At 44.0% G+C, this 17,423-nt stretch overlaps 1 protein-coding gene across 1 annotated transcript in view; it reads left to right on the forward strand.

Moving 5' to 3' along the window:
* The window catches only part of HDAC4 (histone deacetylase 4), a 453,690-nt gene that overhangs the window by 239,514 nt on the left and 196,753 nt on the right, over positions 1–17,423 (forward strand). The window contains exon 4 of the mRNA XM_065412876.1: positions 5,863–6,107. Coding sequence (XP_065268948.1) covers positions 5,863–6,107 — 245 coding nt within the window. The remainder of the gene's footprint in view (positions 1–5,862; positions 6,108–17,423) is intronic.

The raw sequence follows: 17,423 nt of genomic DNA on the forward strand, positions 1-17,423 counted from the left end.
AGGGTGGAACAGAACAAAAGAGGAGAGAGGAGCCATCATGAAGAATCCCCTAGCTATCACCTGAGCTGCAACAAGAGCTGTACCAGGGGAAAGAATTGTGCCCAGGCCTGGAAGGTGTCCAGTCTGAGAAAAAACTTACTGAAGCATCTCTGAGGGTGAGATTATCTGTATTTAGTTTGATTAGACATAGGTTTGCGCATTTTATTTTAGTTTGCTTGGTGACTTACTTTGTTCTGTCTGTTACTACTTGGAACCACTTAAATCCTACTGTCTGTATTTAATAAAATCACTTTTTATTTAGTAATTTACTCAGAGTATGTATTAATACCTGGGGGAGCAAACAACTGTGCATATCTCTCTATCAGTGTTATAGAGGGCGAACAATTTATGAGTTTGCCCTGCATAAGCTTTATGCAGGGTAAAACGGATTTATTTGGGTTTAGACCCCATTGGGAGTTGGGCATCTGAGTGCTAAAGACAAGCACACTTCTGTGAGCTGTTTTCAGGTAAACTTGCAGCTTTGGGACAAGTGATTCAGACCCTGGGTCGGTGTTGGAGCAGACGGGAGTGTCTGGCTCAGCAAGACAGGGTGCTGGAGTCCTGAGCTGGCAGGGAAAACAGAAGCAGGGGTAGTCTTGGTACGTCAGGTGGCAGCTCCCAAGGGGGTTTCTGTGATCCAACCCGTCACAGCCGGTATGGGCCAGTACGGCGTACTGGTGAGAAGTGGCTGCCGGTACCGGCACGTACGCAGCCAACGTTAAAGCGCTGGCATGGCAGCGCTTTAACGTCGCTGCGCCTCTCCCTCCCCCCCCAGTAAGTCTTCTATGTTACTTTCACCCCTGAGGAGTACATTTTAAAAGATCATTTGTGTACAGAATACTCCTCTTAACATTGCTCAGTGGGGCATTCAGAACAAAACCCAACTTAGTATTTATATTTTATAGATATTTGCAGGTGACATTTAAGGACACATCAGTTTAAAGAACATCAAAGTCAACTTGTTCTGCAGCCATGTCTCACTTCCATAGGGAAGTGACTGATATAAAACCCATAGTTAAGCAACCAGTCTTAAAGTAGAATATCACTTGAATCTTGCATAAAATGAAAGCTTTCATTTGAGATATTAGTTGACATTTCCTTATATTGTATGACAATTAGCCAGCATCTCACTTAGAATGGTTAGCAAGCTGACTGTTTTACCTACGATGGAACAATTTATATAGTTTATTTTTCCTAGACCCAAACCCCAATTTGTTTCTAAGAACAATTTGCCCTTCTGTGTAAATCATGACATTGTCCATCTTTTAGTTTGTTCTAATACTTGTTGGTTGTGGGAGAGTCAACTTCATGCCTCAGTTCTCATCAGAGCCCGTCAAATAGTTTCTGACTCGAACTCTGTCATGTGGGCAAAAACAAAGCCCTGTTTATTTTCTATAGAGGACATGTAAGCAGTCAAATATTGCAGTCCACGTGAGTAAAATTTGCTATCAAAGAATCTTTGAGTCATTTCAGATGATTTCTCCTATCCCTTCTTGAGCTAGTTCAGTCAGAGCTGTGACTGCTTCTTAGGCGGGGGGGAAATCATGTAAAGAAATTTACAAGAAGGTGACCTACTATACACATCTGTTCCTTTATTGAACATTACTAAGGCTACGATTTAGTCATGGAGGGCATGACAGTCACGGATTCTGTGACTTTACCGGACCTCCGTGACTTCTTCAGCTTCAGCTGTCAGGGACTGGAGATGGGGCTGGAGGCGAGATTGTGCGCCCCTGCCCTGCAACTGGGGCTGGAACCAGGACCCTGCAGCCCCTGTCCTGTGGCTTATGGCAGGGGCTGCAACCAGGGCCATGTGCCCCTGCCCTGCAGCTTCTGCCCGGGGGCTTCAGCGGGGGCCGCGCACCCCCATCATGGCTTCCCAGGGCCATGTGCCCCACCCTTTGTCTGCGGCTGGGCTGGGCGAGGGCTGCAGCCAGGGCCACACACCCCTGTCCTGCAGCCAGGTCCAGAGCAGGGGCTGTGTCCCCCCCATGGCTGCATCTCCTCCCCTGGTGCCCCCACAGGGGCTGTGCACCCCGGCACCACATTTTTATACTTGGATAATTTGACAAACATTTTGTTAGCACAAGTGTTTTCCAAGATGTTGCGTGTTCTAATTGTAGATAAACATAGTAAATCATTCTGAAAAGGACTAAGGATTTTTTTGTAAAGTTAAATTTACATATATTTTTATCATTTTTAACAAATATGGGTTTTCATATAAATATAAACATATCGGGGAGATACTGAGTTTTCTTATGGAGCAAAACATTAAAAATACAGCAAATATAAACAGCTGTAATATTTAGTACAGAATTAGAATTTTGGTTGCAATTTTGAATATTTAGATGATAGTGGATGGTTGTGGTTGTAAAGGGAAAAACAATGGAAGTGTATTGAGATCAGTGTTGCTGCAGTGTTTTCACTAAACATCTGTCCTGTTTGCTTCTTTATGAAAAGTTCCCAGTTCTCAGAGAAATGCTCTGTGTAGCCAAATAACTGACTCCTTAATACACCAAGTATTCACGTACATTTTTATATCCTCTTTATCCCTGGATCCTGATTATTCAAAGGCTTATCTCCGAACAGATGCTACGCTGTACAAAGGGGCATGATGTGGCATTCCTAGGTATCCATCTGCTTTAGAACCCCTGCATTAGCTGCTAGTACACTGAGCTGTGTTTAGTGCTTCTCTGTTACACTACAGTTTGTCCCCCTTGGAAAGGGAGTTTTCTTGGGACCTCTCCTATCTTCACCTGACATTTGAATTTTTCCCGTTTCCTTGTAAATTTTTGGCCACAACTATGTCCCACAAAATAGATTTCATTTAGCAGTTTGCATTAAGTATGTAATAATATTAATACCCTACCTAGCTCTTATCTTGATATCTTTTCATCTTTAGATCTCAAAGCACTTTAAAAAGATCAGTATCATCTCCTTTTGTTGATGGGGAAACTGAGGCATCAGGAAGGAAGTTACTTAGGCAGCATCACCCATCAGAACAGTGAAAGTCAGGAATTGACCTCAGGTCTCCAGTCTAGTGCTCTGTGCACTAGGTTTCCCGTTCCAGAAGCAGATTAATATGAGTTTCTCACCTAGTGTGCAGCTCCTATGAAGTTAAACTGTGGGTCCTCTTTAGGGTTGCCAGGTGTCAGTTTTCGACTGGAATGCCTGGTCGAAAAGGGACCCTGGTGGCTCCAGTCACCACCGTTGAAAGTCTGGTTGGCGGGGCCGGCAGGCTCCCTATCCAGCTCCGCACAGCTTCCTGGAAACAGCGACATGTCCCTTTGCTCCTAGGCGTAGGCATGGCCAGATGGGCTCCACAGGCTGCCCGAGCACCAGCTCCGCAGCGCCCGTTGGCTAGGAACTGCAGCCAATGGGAGCTGCGGGGGTCGATGCCAGTGGGTGGAGGCAGTGTGCACTGCACAGAGCCGCCTGGCCACTGTCCTTGCACCTAGGAGCTGGAGGGACATGTTGATGCCTCCGGGGAGTCGCCAGAGGTAAACGCTGCCCAGAGCCCACACCCCTCATCTCCTCCTGTACCCCAACCACATACCCCAGCCCTGAGCCCCCTCCCGCACCCAAACTCCTTTCCAGAGCCTACACTCCCTGCCCCACCCCGGAGCCCCCTTCCGCATTCTGAACTCCTTTTTTCTGGCCCCACCCTGGAACCCGCATCCCCAGCCCAGAGCCAGTACCATCTCTCACACCTCAATCCCATGCCTCAGCCTGGAGACCCCTCCCACACTCCGAACCCCTCGGCTCCACCCTCCAGCCCTCTCCTACACCCCAAACCGTTCATCCCGGCCCCACCCCTGAGCCCGCACCCCAACTGTTTGCCCAGCCTGGACTCTCCCCTCCCCCGCACCATGAACCTCTCATTTCTGGGCCCACCCCAGAGCCCTCACCCCCTCCTGCACCCCAAATCCCTGCCCCAGCCCAGTGAAAATGAGCAAGTAAGTGAGGGTTGGGGAAAGCAAGTGATGGAGGGGGGATGGAGTGAGAAGGGGCAGGGCAAGGGTGTTTGGTTTTGTGCAATTAGAAAGTTGGCAACCCTGTGGTACCCAGATCACTCCTCTGTACTGGTTGTGCTAAACAAGTTCAAATCCCATTTATACCCTGGAATGGCCAAGGCCATTAGTTGTCCATGGCTACTTCAGCGTTCATGTTAATGACTCTTCCAGGTTAGCTGATGCCTTCATCACTGCCTTGACAATCATGGGACCCTCTTAACTGGCTTTTGGTTGAATTTAGAAGTTAAAAGATTCTGTTCCTGCTCCCCCCAACTGCAAGCTCTGCTGTTCACTCAAGAATCTATCTGTAAATCACCTTGTGTTCTTACCTTCTTATTTATCACTACCAGTAACTCTGGCTTCCGTTATATATAGCCAAGGTGTAGAGAGACAAGGTGGGTGAAGTAATATCTCTTTTTGGGACCAATTTCAGTTGGTGAGAATCAAGCTTTCAAGCCACACAGAGCTCTTCTTCAGGTCTGGGAAAGGAGGTATTCCCAGCCTCACAGCAAAATGCAAGGTGGAACCAATTGTTTAATGTAAGTAGTTAGCACATATTGTAACAGCCCATTCAAGGTAGAGTGACCCGTTAACATCTCTGCAATCATAGGACAAAAAAAGGATTTGTGTGTTGGATTGCTGTAATAAGCCAAAAATCCAGTGTCTCTGTTCAGTCCATGATTTTTAGTGTCTAGCAGAGTAATGCATTTAAGTTCCCAGGCTCCTTTTTTTGAAAGTGTGCAGGTTTCCTTTGAGGATGAGGACTGATAGGTCAGCTCTGCGTGGTCCGTTACAACAGCGGTTCTCAACCAGCGGTCAGGGGCTCCCTCGGGGGGCCACGAGCAGGTTTCAGGGTGGGAAACCAAGCAGGATCAGTGTTAGACTTGCTGGGGCCCAGGGCAGAAAGCCGAAGTCCCACTGCGTGGCTGAGCCCGGGGCCCTGAGCCCTGCCATGTGGGGCTGAAGCAGAAGCCTGAGCAACTTAGCTTCACATGGACCTCTGGGCAATTGCCCTGCTTGCTACCCCCTAACGCCGGCCCTCGCTTTTATACGCAGAAAACAAGTTATTGTGGCACAGGTGGGCCGTGGAGTTTTTATAGCATGTTTGGGGGGCCTCAGAAAGAAAAAGGTTGAGAACACCTGCCTTACAATATGTGCTAATTACTTACGCTAAACAATCTGTTCCACCTTGCAGTTTGCTGTGAGGCTGGGAGTACCTCCTTTCCCAGACCTGAAGAAGAGCTCTGTGTGGCTCAAAAGCTTGGCTCTCTCACCAACAGAAGTTGGTCCAATAAAAGATTGTCACCCACCTTGTCTCTCTAATATCCAGGGACTGACATGGCTCGAACTACACTGCATACAACAGTTGAGGTGTGCAATTCTATTTTAGCAAGTTTTCCTAGAGCCCAATGTCCCACTTACTGGCTTGCTGTTGGCTAAAAACATTATTAACCCAGTTTATTTGGGAGACTTTCCCTGGTGCAGACTTGCAAAGAGATCAAGAGAGCTCATGTGCAGTTTGTTGATAATACCAAACGTCATATTCCTTGCTATACTTGTTTTTGGATAACACAGGTCTTTTCAAAAAGAGAGAGGGCACGTTTTGCTTTTAAAACAGGCTTCCATCTCAGTGAGTGAATAAATTGACATACCTAGGTTGCGTGTCCTTTTACAATATGAAATATAAAAGAGATGGTGGTTTTGATTCAGGTATTGTGGTTCCTAGAAAGTCTTCTAAAAGCCAAAGCTAAATTCACTATTGAACGGGGAATAGGCTGATCACCTTTTGTTTTGTTTGTTTGTTTTGCAGTTGATATGAACACAGCACTGCCCTTGCAAGTTGCACCAACTTCAGTCCCCATGGATCTCCGCTTGGACCCCCAGTTTTCCATGCCAGTGACGGAACCTACACTCCGAGAACAGCAGCTCCAGCAGGAACTCCTGTCTCTCAAACAAAAACAACAAATTCAGAGACAAATCCTTATAGCCGAGTTCCAGAGGCAGCATGAGCAACTCTCCCGTCAGCATGAGGCCCAGCTACATGAACATATAAAAGTAAGTGATTTGAAACAGCTGTGAGTGGTGGGTAGAAATACTAATTTAAAAAAAAAAATGCTCTAAATGTAGGCAGACTTGTTTGAAAGGTGGAGAAGCAGTGAGACTGGTAACCCCCGTTTAGAGAACCATATCTGTAGGTTTGATACAGAGAACCAAGTACCAAAATTTTAACAATGAGAGATTAAATTTAGATTCCAGTCTCCTAGGTCCTTATCTAGGCACCTAAATAAGTGGCCTGACTTTCAAAAGTGCTGAACTGCCCAACTACTCCCATCAACCCTCCCATAGAGGCCTAAGTGTGGATTTAGGAGCCTGCATTTAGGATTTCATTTTTGAAAAATCTTGGCCATAAGTGTTAGGTTGAGGGAAAATATTTTGTATGTGATATGATTCCAAAATCATTCTCACCTGATGGATGCTTTATATAGCCAATATTTATAACATTCTGTAGGAAAGTTAAACGAAGGGTTGGGTTTGAATGTAAACATCTGAGGCCTTGGCTACACTTGCAGCTGTACAGCGCTGTGAGGTAAACCTGTCTTCGTACAGCTGAGTAGGGAAAAGCGCTGCAGTCTGTCCACACTGACAGCTGCCAGCGCAGTGGTGTGGCCACACTTGCAACATTTGCAGCTGTGTTGGGAGCAGTGCATTATGGGCAGCTATCCCAGCATTCATGTGGCTGCAACGTGCTTTTCAAAACGGGGGGGTGGGGTGGATTGTGACAGGAAGTGTGGGGGGAGAGAGAGTGCTTTTTGGAGCATGTCAGCTCTCTATTTTGCAAGTTCCGAACTCCCGGCCCCCTCCTCATTCATTTACTCACTCAAAGCAAGCTGCAAACTGTTTGCTTTTCTCTGTGGTACGAGCTTTGAAACCGGCACTTCTGCATTCCTGCCGCCCTTCACAACAATGGAGAGGATTGGCCACTTGACAAGGTGATTAGTACAGCGCTGCAAGCGTTTACACTCACACCCGTGAGTCGTAGCCACTCCGCTGCAGCTGTTATTCCTCTCGGAGATGTGGAGTACCTGCAGCAGTGTACCCAGGGAGATACAGCGCTGTAAGTGCCCTGCCAGTGTGGACGGGGAGTGAGTTACAGCGCTGGGGGAGGCTTTACAGCGCTGTAACTTGCAAGTGTAGCCAAGGCCTGAGGTTAGGATATTAGAGTCTATAGGCCTTGGCTACACTGGCGCTGTACAGCGCTGCAACTTGCTGCGCTCAGGGGTGTGAAAACGCCCCCCCTGAGCGCAGCGAGTACAGCGCTGTAAAGTGCCAGTGTAATCAGTGCCTGCAGCGCTGCACGCTCGCTCGCAGCGCTGCAAGCTATTCCCCTCAGAGAGGTGGAGTACTTACAGCGCTGCGAGAGAACTTACAGCGGCGCGACTACACTTGTGCTTCACAGCGCTGCCGCGGCAGCGCTAGGAAGTCCTGAGTGTAGCCAAGGCCATAACCAGGGGTAGTCATTGCAGTTTATCTTCCTATGGCTTGTAAACTCTTTGAGGCAGGGACGGTGTGCACTTTGGTATTTGAGCAGAGCCTAACACAAATATGGTGCTTTTATAATGGTGGATCATATTTCCTATTAACTGCAGAGGAAACTCAGCCTGAGTAAGGAGTGCTGAATAGAGGAGCATTAATTAATTTGATTAATGTTACAAATTTGGTGTTAGAATGGAGTGCACATGTTGTCCAGTGCACATCTGCAAGTTATAAAGCAGTCCTCTGGATATTATCTCCTCCAGAGCAGCACAAAAGCGCATGCAGGGTTGGGAAGGGGAAGGGGGAGAGGGTGTGTGTGTGTGGGGGGGGGGGGGGGGACTTTCAATATTAAGTGCACGTTAACCTCTGCCCTAATGTTTTCAACTGCTCTGTCAAACAGAATGAAAGCTAGCATAACAAATGGAAGTAGGAGGTACAGTTTGGAAGATTGCTGTTGCACAGTGAAAATGTTAAACATTATATAAATATTCAGAGTAACAGAGTATTGCTATGGTAACATCAGTTTTCAGAATTGCGAATGTGCTTTCCTCTCAAAGGGGGGTTAGAACTGCACAGGGTACATAGTGTTGATGTAACATTAAAAAGAGATTGCACCCTGAATCTTATATAACTTTTTTATATGTAACCTTTATTTTTAAAGGTTAAGTACTATATTATATTTACAGACTTTCTAAACAGTAGAAAAGACCTATGTTAATTACTGTCCATTGTAACATAATTGACTTAAGTTGTCAGCAGTAATACTTAAGAAACTGAAGATTTAGTGCCAGCTATTGTGTGGATCATCAGCACTGTGCATGCGTTTGTGTGGTTTTAAGAACGTAATCTCTTTAGGGCAGGGACTGTCATTTACCATGTGTATATACCATGTCTAGCACAGTAGGGCCTAATCTGGGTGTTTGTTGCCTTTGGGTGTTACCACAATGTAAATGTTAAATAATGGTACTGTCAGTACCACAGTACTGACCTTCAGCGCGGACTTAAATTGCACTCCAGGTTTCTGAGCATGAAAAATGCTGTTCATTCTGAACTGTACAAAAGGTATGGTGGTTGTCAGGTGAAGAGACATTCCTGCTAGTAACTTAATTATAAGGCCATTAATAATAATCTTAAAAACAACAACATATCACATGGAACCTCCAAAATTAACGTACATGTTGAATGTATCTTGGAAAAGTGCATAGTCTGATTTGTATAAAATTTGTGTTTATGACTTCAATAAAAGTCTACATTATAAAGAAAAATTGAGCACAGATTGAAAAAGCTAGTTCATTTAAACCAAACTATACTAATGTCATAATCATTATTTGCAGTTTTGGCACATTTTTATTGCATTGTTAATAATTCAACCTACATTTAAAAATACTTGATATTTAATAAAATGACTGGGTGAATTAACCTTGGAAAACTGGCAGCTGTATTTATTCCAACTACCATTAAAGTTATGAGTTTTCATTCAAGAGCTTGAATGAAACACACAACCTCATGCTTGATCTCTGCCCAAAGATAGCGGTAGTGGTTGCAATTTATTTTTATTATTGTTGAGCTGTTTTGGAGCATAGGACATATGGGGGGGAATGCTCATCCCATTATTTTTTTTTAAATAAAGCAAACAAATAACCTTGCAGCCGAAACAAGGAAGCTAGCTGTAAGCTGAAAGGTAAAACTTGGCATAGAAATAGCCCTGATTGAAGGGCTAGTGCCCTTCCTTTTTTCAGAGGAAATAAGTTTTGATTTGAAAATCAGATGATCAGCATGTGCAAGAGAGTTCTGTTAAACTTGTAGTGTGTAAGGAAGGGTCTGCTGTCCGTGTGTGTGCATGTCTATATCTTTAGCTGCATAATGAAAGTTCTAGTCAGGTATATTGCTGCTAATTATATGACATCTGTGGCTGGAGGAAGGATAAGTGCAGACCTTGAAGTGTGAGCATGTTGTGGAAATATCAGGGAGTGCTTTGTAAACAGATGGTTTCAAAGATGTATGGGAGAGGACTGTCTTCCCCTGCTCACTTTAGAAGTACTGCAAGAGTTACTCTGGAGAGAGCTGCCATGGGATTTGCATGTAGATTATTGCAAGCCAGCAGTCTCTCAAAGTCCTTCAAAATGAAGTGTTTTCTGAAAAATAAAGCCAAACAAACTACCAACCAATGCCAGGTAGAGATTCCCTTTATGACCCTTCTTATTTGCTCTAGTGACTGAACCTTTTGCACTGTAGACATATCTGATTCATGGCATGACGGTTAGGAGTTCTGAGCATAAGTTAGCATTGTTTGCTATGAGTATGTCTGCACTGTGAGCTGGAAGTGTACGTTCCAGTTTGAGTGGACATACCCACAGTAGCTCTGATTGAACTAGTACGCTAAAAAGAGAGAGTGGCTATGGGGGGCAGAGGCTAGCCATTCTGAATTCGTACCTGTCCGAGATACTAAGCATGTATTTGGGTGGCTAGCCCTTCCCGCTGCTTGCACCACTGCGGCATCTCTCTGTGTTTAGCATGCTAGCTCTATCAGTAGGTATGTCCATTTGAGCTGGAATTTATACCTCCAGCTCAAAATGGAGATATATCCTATGTTGTATGGTATCATATTATTCAAGAGATTATGGAATTGTAGAAGTCTCCGTTAGGGGGCTTATTCCTTCACCCTCTCACTTCCCTGGTCCTTCTTGCATGAACAGAGAGCAACAATACCCGAAGTCCAAAGGCGCAAACAATTCGATGTTTATTGGGGTGAACTTCCAGCAAGCATGATTCCAGTTTCCTTCCTCAGTGTCCCCCTTCCCAGCTTTGACACCACAGAGCCATCCCTGTTCCCATTCCGTGTTCCCATTCCCCCCTTAGCAAAACATGATTCCAATTTCCCCACCTCCATTCCCTGTTCCCATTCTCCCCCCACCCCCCTTCCTGATTGACTGCAGACTATGGCCTTGGCTACACTGGCGCTGTACAGCGCTGCAACTTGCTGCGCTCAGGGGTGTGAAAACGCCCCCCCCCCCGAGCGCAGCGAGTGCAGCGCTGTAAAGCGCCAGTGTAATCAGCGCCTGCAGCGCTGCACGCTCGCTCGCAGCGCTGCGAGAGCTCGCTCGCAGCGCTGGCGGCGCGACTACACTCGCGCTTCACAGCGCTGCCGCGGCAGCGCTGTGAATTCCCAAGTGTAGCCAAGGCCTAAATAGTAAAACTTGAGTTCTGCTTAGCTATACCTTAACCAATCATTTTACTAAAATTTACCTATCCAATCCTAACATATTGTAACATGATTAGCTAACCAATTATATTCCACCACCTTAATTAGTTTACACCAAGCAAAATTAATTATACAGCAGACAGAAACAATTACAGAACCAGACAGAGACCATGCAAATAAACATACAAAACAATACAGAAGTGAGGATTTCACAACTACATCTATACAGACATAAGGGTTTTCCAGCTGTGTCTATTGATAAGTGAGTTCTTACCAGACAGAAAACTATCACACTAAATTTCCTTTTACATGTTCTAGGCTCTTCCCTTTATCTGGAGGTGAGAGATCGGATCACCTTCCTAACAGCGCCAGATTGCCTTATTTCAATTTGACTAAACAGGGCCTCAGACTGTCACAGTGAGAGACACAGATAGACAATGATTTTGATTCTTTTATACCTCTATAACTAGCTAAGTGATAAGAATACACCTAAATTCTTAAAGTATAGGCCAGACAGGCTTGAATATCTTATAGGCCAGACAGGCTTGAATATCTATATCCTAACAGTCTCTATTTTCAACATGTTTAATGTTAGAGTAAAACCGTAACAAGCTAGTTCAGAGATCCTTAAATTGTTCCATAGCTCGGAGGTTAGAGCATTAGCCTCCTAAATTAGGGTCCTCAGTTCAAATCTCCATTGGGCCTTGTGGAAACTTTTGTTTAAGTGTCTTGTTGGTATAGCAGAATGGTTCTTCACAGAGGGTGTGAAAGATCCCAGAATCAAACGCTGACAGGCTGCCTTGGTGCGTGTGATGTTTCAAGTAAAAATAAGGCAAAGGTTATTATCAGAAAGGATTATTAACCATTGGAACAGATTACTAAAGCATGTGTTGATTTCTCCATCACTTGTACTCATTAAACCAAGACGTCTTTCTAAAAGATAGACAAGTAGTTCAGCCACAAGTCATTGAACTGGATGTAGGATGTTATTGCAGGAGATCAGACAAGATGATCATAATAGTGACTTCCGGCCTTAAAATCTACGCCATTTCAATGGCGCAAGCAAAGCATGAGATACCTGCTCATTCACATCATCTGCCACATCATCCTACTTTGGGTGTTAATTTTATCACTTTCTTAATTCAGCTTAACAGACACATTTAGCAATTGTCTCTTTCCTGGATTTGCAAGATAATATGAATGCAAATAATGTTTTTGCAGAGGATCTTCTTTATCGTTCAGACTCTTCCTGTTCTTCTATCCATGAGACAAAAGAAATGTTTCAGTCAATGTAATACAGCATTGGCCTTAAAAATGAAAATTAAAAAGCTATATTAGTTTTTTTTTTAAAGAAGGAAGGCTGGCCATGCCCAAACTTATTAGGCTCACTCGCATATTTTTTAGAGAGACCAAGACAAACATTGGATCAATACAGAATGGGAAGATTTTGATATCACTCTGGATTGTGTTCTGCTGAGGTAAAAGGTCTCCTCAAATTGGACCACATGCATGTGTTAAGTTAATCCTTCTGTATGGGACAAAGTAAGAGTCAGCCCTGCCTATTTCCTGCTTATTCCCAGGAACACAACATTTTCTCACCTTCCACTTGGGAATTAAGAATTACCAAGTAGACTCTTGTAGAAGGTTGGACTTTGGACTGTGGGGTGTCTCTATTCAATGCTGGAAAAAGTGCTGGATCTGAATGATTTACAAAATATGTTGAAATTAGATGAAAGGTCTATTTTTCCAACCTTCAGCTTAGGTGTTACGTTTCTAACTGCACAGAGGTGGAGGGTTTGAAGAGACCACAAACAGAAGCAGAAACAGTAAGAAAGGGTTCATGTTCACACTTAACTTAGGTTTTTCGTGACTTTTAGGTTCTATTAGTGCAGGGGTTCTGAGCCGCCCCCTCCTCCCCCAACATGCTATAAAAACTTCAGGGCCCACCTGTGTCACAATAACGGGTTTTCTGCATATAAAAGCCAGGGCTGGAGTTAGGGGCTAGCAAGCAGGGCAATTGCCTGGGGCCTCATGCCACAGGAGCCCCTGCAAGGCTACATTGCTCAGGCTTTGGCTTCAGCCCTCGGGTAGCAGGGCTCAGGGCCTGGGCTTCAACCCCATGTGGCAGGGCTTTGACTTTCTGCCCTGGGCCCCAGTGAGTCTAATGCTGTCCCTGCTTGGCAGCCCCCCTGAAACCTGCTCGCAATCCCCCCCAGGTGCCTCGGACCCCTGGTTGAGAACCACTGTATTAGTGGAACTAAGAGCAGATACCTTTCCTAACCTGCCCCATAGAGACACTCTGTGGATTCCAGATTTGCTTCTTCCTTGGGGTTTGGCTTTTGTTGACCCAGAACAAAAGCACTGTCACCTATTGCAATCTTATCACCAGTCTTGTGATATTTAGTGATTTTTCTGAAAGACCCAGCTCCTGAAATCAGGATAGCTCAGTGGTTTGAGCATTGGCCTGCTAAACCCAGGGTTGTGAGTTCAATGCGGGGGGGCATTTAGGGATCTGGGGCAAAAAACTGGGGATTGGTCCTGCTTTGGGGTTGAACTAGATGACCTCCTGAGGTCCCTTCCAACACTGATATTCTATACATTCTATATTATTACATGGGAGTCTCAGCTTTCAGTTAAATTGGCAACATGAACTGTAGTTTCAAAAACTAGGGGGCAAATAAAGACATCCTAGATCCTTTTCCCCAAAGAGCCACACCTCTTCCCCCCCCCCCCCTTACATTGTAGTGGGGCAATAAGTTGCCTGTCTGGGTAAATCAGCAAAGCCCACTTAACCCTGTGCCAGCAGGATCAACAACTACTAATAGGATTCAGTATTTAAAGCAAACACTACCAGTCTATTGCAGGAAGTTTAGAAATATTACCAGAAAAACTGTGCATATTAAACATTATGGTGGCACATCCTATGGATTGACAGAAAAAGCACTTATTTGACTGATTATGTAATTATGCAGATAGGAAGTTTTCAATAAAAATATAATTGGATAGACTGAAAATACCTTCTTCTGTTCTAGAAGGCTGGGTAACTAATTAGTTTTGTTTTATTTTTGACTATTATGCCAGATGCAGGTACAAAATACACTTTTTAAAAATAACTAAGCATGGATTTACTCAGGCAATGAAACCTTTGAAATATCTTAGGGAAAAACACTCGTTTTGAATGGGCAAATTTTTAAATATTATAAAGCTTGTAATACAGACAGGCAGAAATCCATGAAATTATGTTGCATATCTTTCTGTGCAGGGAGGAGATAATCATGGCTTTGAATCTACTTTTGAGGTTTTCTTTCCAGTTTTCAAGTTAACTATATTCAGAAGTACATTGTAGTATTTCATGTAATTTTATTTTCTGTAAGTAATAACTACTGAGCTGTGGCCGTCCTGAAAATAACGATGGACTGGATTAAGTCCTCCTAGCTGGTCATGAATTCCCCCAAAATGATCAAGGTCTCCAGTATTATTCATTCTGTTGTACCCTGTGGGTGTGTTAGGACACTATCTTTTGGAGGGGGGAAAGCACTTCTGCTTTCCTATATGATATTTATGTGACATAAGAATATGAATTTAGCTCTCCTGTGCTTTTCATTAAATTAAATGACAGGCATATTAGTGAGTGAATGCATGTGTATACTTACTGCTTATATGTCTCTTTGGGTATATGGGCAATAATATCCACTTGCCTCTCTGCTGTATTTTATCTAGTTATGCCTTAGATCAGGGGTGGCCAACCTGTGGTTCCAGAGCCATATGCGGCTCTTCAGAAGTTAATATGCAGCTCCTTGTATAGGCACCGACTCTGGGGCTAGAGCGACAGGTGCCAACTTTCCAATGTGCTGGGGGGTGCTCACTGCTCAACCCCTGGCTCTGCCACAGCCCCTGCCCCCATTCCACCCCTTCCCACCCCCTCCCCTGAGCCTGCCGTGACCTTGCTCCTCCCCCCCTCCCCCTCAGAGCCTCCTGTACACCACAAAACAGCTAATTGGGCGGTGTGGGAAGAGATGGGGAGGCGCTGATCGGCAGCGCTGCTGGTGAGTGGGAGGTGTTGGGAGCGGCGTGGGGGGGGTAGTTGATGGGGGGCTGCTGACGTATTACTGTGGCTCTTTGGCAATATACATTGGTAAATTCTGGCTCCTTCTCAGGCTCAGGTTGGCCGCCCCGGCCTTAGATTATTACAAGCCTTTGCAGGCAAGAACTTTGCTTAGCATATTTTGGATACTGCAAAGCACAGTGTACAATTACAGTAGTACATAAATAATAGATATTGCATTACATGTTTGTATTGGCAAGTAATGTAACTTAAAATAGCTTTGCACTATTGCCCTTGTAGCTGGTGAGTAGTTTCAGTGCCAACAGATAGTGAATGGCTAAACATTAACCATAGTAAATATTATATAGGTGTATACGGATATACCTAGAGAACTAAATACATGTTGGATAGATTTCTTAAGTAGCTTTTTATAACTTGAAAATTGGAGGATACCATGTCTTTTAAAAGAAATATATACAGTCCCATTACTATAAATTTACAGCAAATAGTTCTGTAAATATTTAAAAGGGACATGTTAACTTGAGTTCTAGTCATTTCAAAAAGTAGTCCCTGAGCCCCCTCCTGTCAATTTCTGCGGTTTGGCAATCACATTTTCCATTTTCTGTCAAATGTTTCTCTCTGCTATTGCTGTGTGAAAGACCTGCACAAAACAGGGGGGGAAATGACTGACACTAAAAGACAGAGAGACATGGACTATACACAAAATGCTGTTAAAAATACAGCCTGAACAAATAGGGGGGGGGGAGGGGGGGATAAGAGATCTTTTTGTCTCTAATAAATCACTTTATAGTAATTGTAGGTGTTCTTTTTAACAAGAATTGGTTTAAAAAAGTATTTACAGAAGTGATTTTTTTTTCTTTTCATTTTAAAATTGACAGTGCCCCTTTAAGTCTCAACACTCAACCTTTTCCAGAACATGACTCCATGTTACAGCCTAAGAGTCTCAGGCCCATCCTCTGATCTAGCCATAAAGGAAAGGAGTGTGGTTGTGAAACCTCCTGGATATATTCATGACCCCTTCCTTCCTCCCCCCCAGCTGACAATTTGTTGCTTTAATGCAAAACAGTGGCAGCAGCTGATTGCTTTTAAAGTATTTCATCTCAGCTCTCTGGAAGAATTGGTCTCTGCATAAGTCCAGCCAATACAAAGATCATGAAAACTAGAGGACTAGAATCTGAAAGAAATAATATTTGTGGTGGGAAAGTAGAATGGGTGCAGTTAAGGAGTTCTGCTTACCAGGGAAGCAAGATCACTGCATACACAGAGTAATGAGAAAACCCAAACATGTTTAGAGAAAAGAAACTCATTCTTATGAAGGCTTCACACCATATGGAAATATAGAAAACTGTCTTTCACAACTACCGTGAAGTTTCACAAATTGCTAAAACTTGACATCTGAAAGCAGTTCAAGAAAGCAAGTTAAAGGCTGTTCTCTACTGATGGCTCCTGAGGCTGCTGAGGACTTGCTGCAGAGAGAAATGCTTGTATCTGTAAAGTGATGGTAAATGGATACATTAAGGAGATGGCTTATCCACATAAACATGCTTTGCGAGCTGTGTAACAACATTTGTAGTCCTCACTAATCTACTTCGCTAAACACAAACAACCAGACCATAAGAATAACAGGAATTTGAATGGGGACTTGGGGCCCAATCCAGCTGTCCAGGAAATCAGAGTCTTTCCACTAACTCCAGTGGAAATTTTGTTGAGACTTTGTCTATGAAGGACGTGGTGCTGAACTTTTCACTTTTCAGTCTCCAGTTCCAATCCAAACTTGATTGGTAGTGACCCAAAGCTGTTGCCGTTTACATTTTAATCAGTGGCCTAAGTGACATGATTGAGGAGTCTGTCTAGTTTTAGGACACAAATGTTTATCCTACAAAACCCACCACAGTTAGCACTAACTTATGTATGTATTGGTGGGCTTACCAGAGGACTGAATGGACATTGCTTCTCTTATACTTTCTCCCATACAGCTGGGCTCTCCAGGTCAGGATTCAGGCACTTTGGTAGCACAGTATCAGGAAGCTGGCACAGTCACTGTCCACACGGCACTGTATCTGGTTTTTGGATATGCTGAGGACTTTGCTTTCAGGTGCTGTTAGACTGGCACTAAATGAAATGCACAAAACTGTTGTTTTAATGGTTGGACAGAAGATCTGGGAGAGAGACAGGTAAACATCTACAAGTCAGGAAATTGCATGTGCAACTGTAACTTTGCCTTCTTGTGTGTACACATTGTGATGAAAGTTTCAATTGTATAATCTCATATTGTTTCTCAAATAAAGCTATGCTTTTTCCCTACAGTCTTTGACACACGTGGGTACTTTTTCTACTCTGTGCATACAAGAGAGTCCATAGAATTAATTTATACTAAAAGTTAGTATACTCTGATGGCTTTTTAGTGGCCTCTGTGAAATGTGGTGGTGGCCTGTTACATTCCTAATAGAAAAGTGTCCACATAATAAAACCAGCACCATAACCAACATTATTTGGTATCCTTGTGGACATCCAAATTATTCAGTGGCTAGTGAAACGGAGCTGTTCTCTTTCCAAGAGGTGTACACTC

Source organism: Emys orbicularis, chromosome 11 (assembly GCF_028017835.1).
Source record: "Emys orbicularis isolate rEmyOrb1 chromosome 11, rEmyOrb1.hap1, whole genome shotgun sequence".
Taxonomy (NCBI): Eukaryota; Metazoa; Chordata; order Testudines; family Emydidae; genus Emys; species Emys orbicularis.